The sequence below is a fragment of the Felis catus genome, chromosome B4 (assembly GCF_018350175.1).
Source record: "Felis catus isolate Fca126 chromosome B4, F.catus_Fca126_mat1.0, whole genome shotgun sequence".
NCBI lineage: Eukaryota > Metazoa > Chordata > Mammalia > Carnivora > Felidae > Felis > Felis catus.
In genome coordinates this window covers 39,811,023-39,824,870 of record NC_058374.1, presented here as the reverse complement: position 1 = coordinate 39,824,870, position 13,848 = coordinate 39,811,023, and the positions used below count along the sequence as shown (strand labels likewise).

The 13,848-nt window shown below is 36.6% G+C and overlaps 1 protein-coding gene across 6 annotated transcripts in view; it reads left to right on the top strand.

The window, feature by feature from the left end:
* CB4H12orf4 (chromosome B4 C12orf4 homolog) overlaps positions 1–11,923 on the top strand; it is a 47,191-nt gene extending 35,268 nt beyond the window's left edge. For all 6 annotated transcript variants that reach the window (XM_019834385.3, XM_003988286.5, XM_023256691.2 and 3 more), the window contains 4 exons: positions 2,381–2,583; positions 10,070–10,127; positions 10,714–10,781; positions 11,373–11,923. In XM_019834385.3, coding sequence (XP_019689944.3) covers positions 2,381–2,583; positions 10,070–10,127; positions 10,714–10,781; positions 11,373–11,465 — 422 coding nt within the window. In that variant the 3' untranslated portion in view covers positions 11,466–11,923. The remainder of the gene's footprint in view (positions 1–2,380; positions 2,584–10,069; positions 10,128–10,713; positions 10,782–11,372) is intronic.
* The last annotated feature ends 1,925 nt before the right edge of the window (positions 11,924–13,848 follow it).

Here is a 13,848-nt window from a genome sequence, read left to right as displayed (position 1 = left end):
AAAGTTTACAGGAGATGAAGAAAGACCCAAGTCACAAATGCTTTTAAGTTTTTAAGTTGCAAAGGAAAATAGTTTTATTTATATATTTTCACCAGTAGGTTTACTTGATCATTACCTAAGTATTTACAGTTTATATCCTCTAATTCTCACAACAACTTTATAAGGAAAGCAGTCAGGCATTATTTTTTGCATTTCTTATACAAAGTACAGAGTTTAAATTGAATTTATTTGCCCAAGATCAACTCAGCCAGTAAAGGCTAGAGATCCGATCTTCTTAATACCCAGTCTAGTCCTTTTTCTTCTATATCATCTTATTTTGATTACCATTGCCCGCTCGATGACCCCCATTTCAGTACTGGGTAAAATGAGGCCAAGAGACAAGTCATGTAAGGTCAAACAAAGCAGTGCCAATTTGGGGATTAGGAGCACCTGACTTGTTCACTAAGTCATCTGCCTCACTGCTGGACCGCAGCCCATATTTAATGCTGTGACTTCCCTCATCTAAATTATCAGTAGGAGTTGAGGGGTAATGCACTTCACTGGGCCCGGAAGGATATTGTCTCATACAGTCTGCCAGGTTTCTGATAAACAGTCTGCCTCTTATATTGCCTTCCAAGGAAATCACAACTATACTTGCCACCACACAATTTTCCTTTTTTAAATTTTTTATTTATTTATTTTTTTGTCTAGTTAAGTCCAAAAAAAAAAAAAGACCTTTGCATGGGACCTGTCACTAGCATCTATAGGTGTAGCTTACCAACACTGGTAACTACAAATGAATTAACACTATGCTAAAGTATATCAAATACTTTTAAGCATACATGTATTTATAAATAAAATCCTAAGGTAATGACTTTAAAGCAAGTGGAAGCAGAATTTGTGAGGGCATGGGTTAGTGATGAAAGTGTAGTACTTAGAAGAGCAAAGCTTTCCTAGAATTTTCATATCAGAGTTTCCAAGGAAGCATGTGTATTTGTAAAAACATATTCTTCATATGCTTGTATATTTTATATACTTATTTTGACAGAAACTGCAGAATGTACAGGCTGATGGCTAGTGTGGCTCCATACAAAATGGAGTAATTATAGGAAGCATGAATTCTAAGGTTTGATAAATGCTGCTCCACTATTCAGTCTATAATCATTTGTTCATCCAGCCATTCAACAATTGTTTATTAGGTACCTCCTATGTACCAGGAACCATTCTATGTGCTGGAGATAGAACATTAAACAAGATAGACAAAATCCCTGTAGTTGTTGAGCATAAACAATGGTCTCTTTAATCTCAAATAAATAATTTCAGTGCTGAGAAGAAAATTAAACAGAACAATGTAAAGGAGAATATGTGAGAAGTATCCTATCAGATAGGATTGTCAAAGAAGATCTCTCTGAGGAGGTGATCTTTGATCTGAGGCATCTTTGGTGAAAAGAAGTCAGCCATATAAGAATCTTGGGGGAAAACTTCGATGAGGTAGCCCTGATTTGGGAACAAGTTCTACGTGTTTGAAGAACTTTACAAAAGCCTGTGTGGCTGAGCAGGAAGAGAGGATGAGACAATAGGATGTCAGAAAGATGGGCAGTGTTCAGATCATATAGGCTGCGCAGACCACAGTAAGGGGCTTGGCTTGTTTTCTGAATGAAGTGTGAGCCTGTTGGATGATTTGAAGTAGATGAGCGATATAATCTGATTTATACTGAAATTGTTTTGGCCGCAAATGTGGAAATGGTTTGTAGGTAGGCCAGACTGAGAGCAGAGAGATTAATTAAGAGGCTATGACAAAAACCTAGGTGAGAGATGATGGTAGCTCGAGCTAGGGTAATAGCAATAAATTGAGTATCCCAGATTTGAGAAAATTGTTGGAGGTATTACTGAAAGTAGTTGATGGTGAAGTGTATTGTGGATTAGGGAATAGATACTGAGATAAAGTAGTTAAGGGCAATTTCTATGTTTCTGTTCCGTGCCACTAACTGGAGGGAGGTTAGATCCATAAACTGAGATGGAGAATTGCTGCCTTAGGGTATGTGCAAGACAGGTAATCAACCTGTTTTTACATATTCACTTTGAGTTAAGTAGGACATTTTGAGCATTTACATCAAAATAGATGTGAGTACTCATTTGATTTACTTACTACTTGGTGATCACTTCATACCAGTTTATGAACCTATGCAAAATTGGCTATTGTCTCTTTTTTTTTTTTATCACCTTCTTTCCGAGAATTAAGGAGCAATGGCCGTATTTGTTTCCTGAGCTCAACATACAGGTTCCTGATATATCTCTACTAGTTCAGCTCATTGACTTCCCTAATTATAGTTATTTATAAACCCTATTGCTGAAAGCGATTGATGCATTTGAAAATCATGATTGCATTTGGTGTTCACAGGAGAATTTTATATTACACGGCATTCTAATCTCTCTGAAATACATGTTGCTTTCCACCTTTGTGTGGATGACAATGTGAAATCGGGAAACATCACTGCTCGAGATCCTGCCATTATGGGACTCCGAAATATACTCAAGGTTTGCTGTACCCATGACATCACAACAATAAGCATACCTCTCTTGCTGGTGCATGATATGTCAGAGGTAAGCATAATTTTATAAATATGTTAACCCTTAATATGTAATAATAATTTTATAAATACCATAATTTTATAAATACCATAATTTTATAAATATGTTAACCCTTAATATGTAATAATAATAAAATCCACTTTACATTTTAAAAGCACTTTTTAAAAACTAATGCACTTTTGTATCTCCTATCTGGTTAATAGCATTGAGTGACAGATGATACAAACCAATGAATAATCCTTAACCATTTATGTTCAGAGAATTCTGGTTTTATCCTACAGTACACAAATGAGAAAATAAAGTCATCTTTAGCTTTGGATAAGGCATATGCCCTTATTCCTCCCCCTTCTCTCCCTCTTCCTCCATTTTTGTCTTAAGTGGCATTAGATTTCTCTCCACATTTATATTTGGCTTACACTAAGATTAAAATTAGTCTGCATTCTTGGGGGTGGGGGTTGCAGCGCCTGACTGGCTCCGTTGGTTAAGTGTCCAACTCTTGATTTTGGCTCAGGTCATGATCTCACAGTTGGTGTGTGAGTTCAAGCCCCACGTCGGGCTCTGCGCTGACAGTGCAAAGCCTGCTTGAGATTCTCTTTCCCTTTCTGCTCCTCCCACTCTCTCTATTTTTCTCAAGATAAATAAATTTTAAAAAGTTAGTTTGCATTCTCTGAGTATGCATTAATAGGCAATAGAAGGAGATGCTAGATAACAAGAAGAAGCCAGCCTCGTTTTAACATTCTCCCAAGGATGCTCTTTGGGCAGTTCAACTATTGGCTTCTACAATTAAAATGTGGCATAACCATTCACTCGTTTTATTATGTACTGTGCATTATTGTATATTCTGGAAAAAAAAAATCTTTCCGTGACTGTTTGCTTTCTCTCCTGTTTTCCTTCTCATCCACATAGAAACTGGTTAGAGGGGATAAGCTGAAGAGATAATACAAAGACTAAAAGGTCAATTTTCAATAGTCTGGAGAAACAAAGTAGCTTCAGCACGGTGGATGTAGGCAAGTCCTTCTGGGAGAGCCAGTGGTCAACCTGGTGATGAAAGGCCCATGTCATCAACTTGGTGCCTGCTGGTTTTGAGGTGGCTTCTTTTTTTTTTTTTTTAACCAAAATGGCTTAATGCAAATCCTGGATGCCAGGAAGGAAGTTTGGCTATTGATTATTAAAAGGTATTTCCCAAAGTAAAGGGTATGTATATATAAATACTACTTTTTAGAGCAAAACACTTAGACTCATTAGCAAAGGCTTCATTTTAGATGCAATACCCTATGTAAGCACACAAAATCAATTCCAGGTAAGATGAGGTTATTTTACATGATTTTCCCCTTTCAGCCCATTTTTATTTTCATCAGACACATTGTTTCGATTAAGAGAATTCTGGCTCCATCCTGAGAGCTGCATCAGACTGCCTAACTTCTCATTCCGCTCACTTCTGTAGCCTCAGTTATACCTAATATGGTATCAGGAGAGATTGACAAACGTGGTTTGTTTGGGATTTTTTCGACTGTCACTTTATAAAGCTTTAATTCCATCAGGAATTTTTAGCCACTGTTAAGTTATCGTCACTAACTAGTCCATCTATAAAAGTCTTTGGAGAATAACAAAAAGTTTGTGATGAATTCCAGCTGCAAGGAAACATCCAAACATTCCTGCAGCTGGACTCCTGGTTAACCAGTTTATAAAAATGGTTATATGTAGGTGGGAAACAACCTCAAAAACAGTATTTCCTAAAGTCACTAAGTTTGGATTTACTTCCAGACATCTGATACTACTAGAATTCCCTCTCCCACAATGTTACAAAAGTTACATGTTTTAAATCGGGACAGCCAGCTGCAGGACATTAAGTTTGTTTCCAAAGTGTCCATTTTAATTCACAAAAGTATATTGAGCCACGATCCTCCCATTTGTTGTATTTAAACATCCATTCGGGTCAGGAGGTTTATTCTACGAACTCGGACAACACTGCACAGGATATACAGTTAATCTTTGCTTTAGCTTTCATGCAAGGGCCCCAGAGCATTTTCAAGTGTTGTTTACTTCCTCTAACAAAACAATTTCAGTTACCACATTTTAGTGTGTGCACAGGAATGACGATGATGTCTGCAACAGCCCATGTTCTGTGGTAGAGCTGTAGAAATTAATTGCAGTGTTCGAAAAAGAAAAAAAGGAAAAGAACAAATATTCTATCAGTGGGAAGAAAGACATCCTGATTTCACCAGTTTATCTCTGTAGATCTTTGTGATCTGAAGGTACTGGAACCAATCTAACCTAATAGATGTAGAATGAATCTGCAGGCCAAGAATCCAGAGTTCCTGATTCCTTTTTATTTTTTACTGTTAACCAGTTGAATAATTTGGGACTTAGGGTTTAGTTATTATAACTGTGGTTGATGAAGGTGTTGTTTTTAAATTTGTATTAGAATATAGTACATATATGGGGCGCCTGGGTGGCGCAGTCGGTTAAGCGTCCGACTTCAGCCAGGTCACGATCTCGCGGTCCGTGAGTTCGAGCCCCGCGTCAGGCTCTGGGCTGATGGCTCAGAGCCTGGAGCCTGTTTCTGATTCTGTGTCTCCCTCTCTCTCTGCCCCTCCCCCGTTCGTGCTCTGTCTCTCTCTGTCCCAAAAATAAATAAACGTTGAAAAAAAAATATTTAGAATATAGTACACATATAGAAAAGTATACATAAGCATATAGCTCAAATTTTCACAAACTAAACACCCATGTAACCAATACCCAGATCATAAAACAGAACATTGCACCACCCAAAAAGTCACCTTCATGCTGCCTTCCAGTCACATAAACCACACTCTTTCCATGAGGGTAACCATTTTTTTCATTTTGAAAAGCATGGATTACTTAGGCTTGTTTCTGTAGTACATACTGCTGTATCTGGCTTCTTTCACTCAATAATTATGTTTGTGAAATTTACTCATATTATTGTCTGTGGTTATAGATTGTTCATTCACACTGTTATATATTATTCCACTGTGTGACTAGACAATTATTTAGCCATTCTACTATTTATGGACATTTGGTTAGTTTCTAGGTTTTGATTATTATTACTAATGCTGCTATGAACATTCTAGTACATATATTTCTGTTAGATATATACTTAGGGATGGAATTGTTAGATGTCATGGCATGCATATATTTATCTTTGGTATATACAACCAAATAGTTTCCCAAAGTGATTGTTTTTGAATGTGAAAAATAAGATAGCCAGATTGTTCCTCACCTTCAGGTAATGGCTGAGAAACTGATTAATAGGAGTAGGTCAGATACCTCAGAGGCACATACTTGAGAGTAAAGAATAGTTTTTCAGTTTCTCCCATGGGTGCATAAACTCAGAAAATATTTCTGATATCTAACTTTCAAGACATCTACCAACTAAATCTTAATCACCTTTGCAGTTCAACCTTATCCTTATCAGAAGATTCAAGTTGAGTAGTCGAAGTATGGCCATTTTCTTTTTAGAAAGTATTGTCTGCAATTATAACCACAGTTGACATTTTTTTATCTTAATTGCAGCAGAGTTAACATACAGTGTTGTATTAGTTTCAGGTGTACAATATAGTGATTCAACAGCTCTATACATTACTCAGTGCTCATCATGATAAGTACTCTTAATCACCTTCACCTATTTCACCCCCACTGCCTTCCCCTCTGGTAAACATCTCTTTGTTCTCTACAGTTAAAGAGTCTGTTTCTCAGTTTGTCTGGGTTTTTTTTTTTTTTTTTCCTTTTTTCATTTGTTTTGTTTCTTAAATTCCATATGAGTGAAATCATATGGTATTTGTCTTTCTCTGACTTATTTCACTTAGCATTATACTCTCTAGATCAATCCGTGTTATTGAAAATGGCAAGATTTCATTCTTTTTTTGGCTAAATAATATTCCATTGTGTATATATACCACTTCTTCTTTACCCATTCATCAATCAATGGACTCTTGAGCTGTTTCCATAGCTTGGCTATTGTAAATAATGCTGCAGTAAACATAGGGATACATATATCCTTAGGATTGGTGTTTTTGTATTCTTTGGGTAAATACCCAGTAGTATGATTACTGGATCATGTGATAATTCTATTGTTAATTTTTTGAGGAATCTCCATACTGTCTTCCACAGTGGCTGCACCAGCATACATTCTCACCAACAGTGCACGACAGTTCCTTTTTCTCCATTTATTCACCAACACTTGTTTCTTGAACTTAATTTTAGTCATTCTGACAAGTGTGAGTTGGTATCATTGGGATTTTGATTTGCGTTTCCCTGGTGATTAGTGATGTTGAGCATCTTTTCACGTGTCTGCTGGCCATCTGTGTGTGTTCTTTGGAGAAATGTCTATTTGTGTCTTCTGCCCCTTTTGTAATTGGATTATTTGTTTTTTGGGGTGCTGGGTTATATCAGTTTTTTATATATTTTGGATACTAACCCTCTATCAGATATGTCATTTGCAAATATCTTCTTCCATTTAATAGGTTGTCTTTTAGTTTTGTTGGTTACTTCCTTTGCTGTGCAGAAGCTTTATATTTTCATGTGGTCCCAATAGTTTATTTTTGCTTTTCTTTCCCTTGCCTCAGGAGACATATCTAGAAAGATGTTGCTATGGCCGATGTCAGAGACATTACCGCCTGTGCTCTCTTCTCGGATTTTTTGGTTTCAGGTCTCACATTTAGTTCCTTAATCCATTTTGAGTTTATTTTTGCATATTGGTGTAAGAAAGTGGTGTAGTTTCATTCTTTCGCATGTAGCTGTCCAGTTTCCCCAACACCATTTGTTTAAAAGACTGTTTCCCATGGGATATTCTTTCCTACTTTGCTGAAGACTAATTGTCCATATAGTTGTGGGTTTATTTCTGGGCTTTCTATTCTGTCCCATTGATCTATGTGTCTGTTTTTGTGTCAATACCATACTGTCTTGAACCACTACAGCTTTGTAATATAACTTGAAGTCTAGAATTGTGATACCTCCAGTTTTGTTTTTCTTTTTCAATATTGCTTTGGCTATTCAGGGCCTTTTGTGGTTCCATACAAATTTTAGGATTGTTTATTTTAGCTCTGTGAGAAATGCTGTTGGAATTTTGTTTCCTTTTTCTAAATTTTTTAAGTTTTTATTAAATTCTAGTTAACAGGCAGTGTTATATTAGTCAGGTGTACAATTTAGTGATTCAACACTTACATACAGCACCCAGTGTTCATCACAACAAGTGCTCTCCTTAATACCCATCACCCAGTTAACCCATCCCCCGCACCTTTCTTCTGGTACCCATCAGTTTGTTCTCTATAGTTAACAGTCTTTCTCGGGGCACCTGGGTGGCTCATTCAGTTGAGCATCCAACTGTTGGTGTTGCCTCAGGCCACAATCTCATGGTTCATGGGTTCGAGCCCCATGTTGGGCTCTGAGCTGATAGTGCAGAGCCTGCTTGGGACTCACTCTCTCTTCCCCTTCCTCCCCTTCTCTCCCCCGATCTCTGTCTCAAAACAAATAAATAAACTTAAAAAAAAAAGAGGGGTGCCTGGGTGACTCCAACTCTTGGTTTCATGATCTCATGATTTCATGAATTTGACCCCCACATCAGGCTCTGTGCTGACAGTGTGGAGCCTGCTTGGGATTCTCTCTCTCCCTCTCTCTCTCTCTCTCTCCCCCTGCCCCACTCATGCTATCTCTTTCTCAAAATAAATAAATAAAACTTTAAAAAATTATTTAAAAAAGTCTGTTTATGGGTTTGCCTCTTTTTTTCCCTTATGATTATTTGTTTTGTTCCTTAAATTCCACATATGAGTGAAAACATATGGTATTTGTCTTTCTCTGACTGTCTTTCTCTGACTCCATCCATGTTGTTGCAAATGGCAAGATTTTATTCTTTTTTTTATGGCTAAGGAATGTTTCGTTACATATATGTATACATATAAATTGTAGAATTGTTTGTTCTAGCTCTGTGAAAAATGCTGGTGGTATTTTGGTAGGGATTACATTAAATGTGTAGATTGCTTTGGGTAGTATAGACATTTTAGCAGTATTTGTTCTTCTGATCCATGAGCATGGAATATCTTTCCATTTCTTTGTGTCTTCTTCAATTTCTTTCAGCAGTGTTTTCTAGTTTTCAGAGCACAGGTCTTTTACCTCTTTGGTTAGCTTTATTCCTAGGTATCTTACAGTTTGTGGTGCAAATGGGATTGTTTCCTTTTTTTTTTTTTTTAATATTTATTTATTTGTTTTTGAGAGAGAGAGAGAGAGAGAGAGAAAGAGAAACACAAGCAGAGGAGGGACAGAAAGAGAGAGGGAAACACAGAATCCAAAGCAGCCTCCAGGCTCTGAGCTGACAGCTCAGACACGGGGCTTGAACCCACAAACTCTGAGATCATAACATAATTATGTTATGAAAATGGCACCTTACCTCTGTTGTCTTTCCACCAAAACCGATAGCTTCAGTCTGACCATGAGAAAAACATCAAACAAATCCCAGTAGAAAACATCCTATAAATTACCTGACCAGGACTCCTCAAAACAAGGGAAGTCTGAGAAACTCACAGGCCTAAGGTGACATAATAACTCAATATATGGTAGTATGCTGGATGTGATCCTGGAACAGAAAACATGTTAGGTAAAAAACAAAGGAAATCTGCATAAACTGAACTTTAGTTAATAATAAGGTATCAATAGTGATTCTTTCTCTTTTTTTTTTTTTTTGGTTATTAAATTATTTGTTTATTGTACTGCATTTAATGCACCCAGTAGAAAGGTTAAAAATGTATTCAGGGTTTATTTTGAACTGACAGCAAATAAAAATCCTTTTGAGATCATGACAATTTGACAGCATTATGATTAAGTTCAATAAAGGTACATGGGGTATTTGGAAGATCAGATTCTATAGCTGCCTCTCTTTAAGGCTTCTAATTCATCTAGTTCCTTAAATGATAGGGGGGAAAGCCCATATTTGGTCAGGAAACATTTCAAAATAAAGTCATAGGTTCTCTCAGTAAAATGTCTTTTCATGTCAGTTGTTAAAATGGAGCCGTGGGGTGGGGGCTTTTTTTAGAAAAATGGATGCATTTGGTTTAGTAGGTGGCTGGAATGGGATGTTTACTTCTGTTACTTTCATATGTATACAATAAAAGCATTTTAATGCACTGTTCAAATATTAATACAATTTAATGGAGTTATTTGTGCTAAAATTGAGAGTAGTTGGAGTTCTTATGTCATTTATATTTGTCTTTAAAATTAATTCTCTAGAAAGTTTTAAGGGTATGTTTAATTTTTTTAATTACACTTACTAGGATAATTAAATTGGTTTGTATTCCACAGATATAGTCTAACAGCCATAAGGAGTTATATACCTAAAGACCAGAAGAAATCCAGCTTACATTAGCCAAAAGTTGCGTGATTCTGTTCGCAAAGTAGACGGTCAATGTTATAGACAAATTAAGATCTGATTTTTTTTTCTTACAGAGTTCTGTTAAAAACATATGATATGTTTTGGTTCTGTTTTTAGGAAATGACTATACCATGGTGCTTAAGGAGAGCAGAACTGGTGTTCAAGTGTGTCAAAGGTGGGCATAACCTTATATTTAACAACATGATCTGTATTTCTTACTCCCAAATATTGAAACAAGATCAACCCAGGAGAAAGAATATGAAAATTACCTCTGTCATCTCGTACCTCAGTTAAAGGTGGTTTAACAAACAAATACGTTTTACTTATCTTTTTCCAGTCATAAATAAACAAATCTCTGGCCCTCTTGAAATACAGGAATATTTGGATGTTATTTATATTTTGCTCTGATTATAGCTTGCTCTCTATTGCCTTTTTATTTTCTTAAAAAGAAAAAAAATAGAACCACAACTTCAGTTAATCTTTAATAACCTGCTTTAGCTTCATTGTATGGAGATTAAATAGGACTTGAGAAATCCTAAATGAGAATACGTTGACAAAATTATGTTAAACCTCTCTGGCATGGAGAATTAAGGATTGTAGAAATTTATCTGTTCTTTGGATCTTGGCTTGCCTACACACAAGTGGCTACCTGAAAAGGAATGACACAAAGCCCCACAATGATAATTCAGTTTATTTCCATAAGGGACGTGTAGGTTTGAAGACCAAAATTCATAATTCAGCAAAGTGTTGTTCTATTTTAGGTTTCATGATGGAAATGGCTTCTTGGGATGGAGGTATTTCCAGGACGGTGCAGTTTCTGGTACCACAGGTGTGTTATGTGAATAGATCTTTGCTATAGTATTGCTCCTAGATATAGCTAGGCACACTGCCCTAAACTCAACATAATATAAAAATACTAACAGCTTTCTATTTGTTACGAGAAGTGTTTGGATGCCATAAAGGCATTTAGTTTATTGTCAGGGATGTCAGCATCTACCACTCAAGGGATCTTTTATTTAATGCCAAAACTGTATTTGACTCATCTTTTGTTTTTTTCCCCACATTTATGTTATATAGATCTTGAAGAGTCCATGTAAAAGGGCATTAGCAGAAAATAATTCTGTATTCTGTACTGAGCTTAGCAAAGGTAGTGGTACTTTTGTTACTGATTACACTAGAGCTATCTAGGGATTTTTCTGGCAATCAAACTTATTATTTGACAGAAACAACATAGATTCTCAGAAGATTGAGCCAGAAAACACCCCCTGCCCCATGACCCTGTGATTAACTCAGTCATGAAAGAGAATTTTCATATATCTCTCTCCATATCCAAGATTAGTTCCATATTTTAAGTTACTTTAAAATTTTTTTTTAAAGTGATGATTTAACAGATGTGAACTTTTCTTTTTACCCCTTACAGAGTATTTCTGAAGAAATGTTCTATCAACTTAGTAACATGCTCCCCCAGATCTTCCGAGTGTCATCAACGCTTACTCTGACGTCCAAGCACTGAACCCTTAGAGACTGACACTCTGGCAGAAGACTGCCAAACTCTCCAGGAACCTGAGCTGTGCTGGGCTTCTGTCAAGCAAAAGATGCCCGGAAAGAGAACTTGCAATCCAAGCCACAAATCAAATCATGATGTATGTCTGTGAAACCTTCCAAAAATTCATATACTGTATAGTCTAGTGATCAGCATTTTACTTGTATATTTACTCTTAAAATGCCTTTTTGAAAGAAATCTTTCTTTCTACTGTTATGTCCTCTCTGTGAATATTAGTAAGTTAAAACATCCTATATATCATATCTGGACACTTGATGTAGGAGATTGTTGATTACATTTTCATGGAGACATTTGACTTTTCCAAAAGGTTTGAATCCTATCTAGTGCAAGACTTAATCAGCCATATAAATAAAATCTCCCCTTTACCTTATTTGCCAAGTGAAAATTAAAAGACATTGAGATACACATTTCAAGTATGGATTTCTCATGAAAATCTTTGTGGAAACACAAGCCTATGAAACAGACATGCTTATTCTTTTAAATTCTCCTGTTTGTAAAACTTGTTTTTATTGTACTCTTTCTAAAGTTTTACAAGAGTCAGAAGAAAAAGAAATGAGTCAGAAAAAGACTTTGGATTCTTTACCTCTGTCTCAGCTTCTCTATATTATTGACCTTGCCCTTGTCTATTAATAACATTTCATGTGCTAGGAAAATAATATGCTTATTTGCAAGCCTAATAGAAAGTTAGTCTAAACCAGCACCTGGCAGGATTTTAGTGCTCATCAACATTATGACAGACAACAAGGATCGTTTTTATTTTTCCATCCTGCTTCCTGCATTCTCAACTTCCTTAACCATTCTACTTCCTGCATTCCATTTTTGATAACTATGTGCCCATTTCTTTCTCTGCTCTGTCTGTCCTCCTTTTCCATTGTCTTTCCTACCTGCTTAGATGCCACATGTCACTTATTTCTCCCATCTACAACATTTTTATAACATCTGTAACACATTTGCTATGAGTAGTGGCAATAGTTTCCTCAAATCCAAGTTATATGGATGTTGTAACTGGCCAGTGAAATGAAATGGAGGATGTTTGACATCATAAGATGGTGTATCTTGATTCCAAGGAACATAAAGCACTCTTGTTAATATACCTAAAGACCTAAATGTAGTAACTTACAGAAACTCTTCTGACACACAAAATGCTTTCCCATAACATGGAATGTGTCTTGATTTTCTACTCAAGGAAATGACTGCCCAAGTAACAACGCTAAGAACACCCACTCCAGACTGTCCATTACACACTAATATCCTTCCACATTTTTCAGGGAACCTGATGATCCCACCAAGAAAAAGGTAGGAATTCTGCTTTTATAGCAAAAAATTGTGTTCCAGGCGCCACTGGTATCACTGAGACTGATTCTAATGCAAAGCAAGGTAGGCAGAGGTGGAAAATAGAGGTGTGTTAGAGCAGTATCAAAGACTGTTTTAGTTCATAATATCAAAGGTCAAATTGGAGGTGGGTGGAGTCGGATCAATAAAAGGCATTCAAAAAGAGGAACTGAGAATCTTTCTATTGTAGTCCTGTAACTAAGCTAAGTGGACAGCTAACGGGGGCGCAGCCAGAGGTCAGGGGGTAGGAGTAAGTGTTCATTTATGGAAACTTGGTGAATGCTAATGCTCACTTATTCCTTTTCCACCATATAATGTAGTGGCTTTCACCCCAGGACAATTAAAGGTAATATTTGGCCTGTGAAATCAAGATAAATATATTAAGTATCCTTTTTTCACCTGTACTGTAATTTGATATATATGGAAGTGGTTAAGATTGGGAAAATGCTTATGATGTTATACACTACTGCTATGAAGACATACTAAGTCCTAAGCTAATAACAAATATATAATTCAAAGTACTAGTTATTGGGGATTTTAGTGAAGCTGTGGGTGAAAGTCTGGAGTTTTGTGTTTGGACCAGGAAAGGTGACATCATGATCTTTTTCTGAGTGTTCTAGAGAGCTTTGTGGAGAGGAGGGGTTTCAGGCACTTCCTGAGTGATGTGAAGAAAGTACCTTAGCAGGTTGAGAATGGAAGGGGAATTCTAGATCTAAGATAAAGATAAGAACAGAAATAGAATGAGGGAGGCACTGATAAATGGCCAGTAAGTTGAGAGAAGCTGACCACAAGAGCCTTTTAGGGGTAGGGGTGGAGGGCCTCAACACAAACATGGGCAAGGAGTGTTCCAGTGAGCATGAAGCTTTCTATTTGCATAAACAGCTAAGTATTTCTAAGACAGATGGACAACATGGGCCTCAAGGCCTTAAAAATATGCTTTGGAAATCACTCAGGGGCATTGATCCTGGTGTCTCCATTCCATACTGCTCTTCCCCTTCCC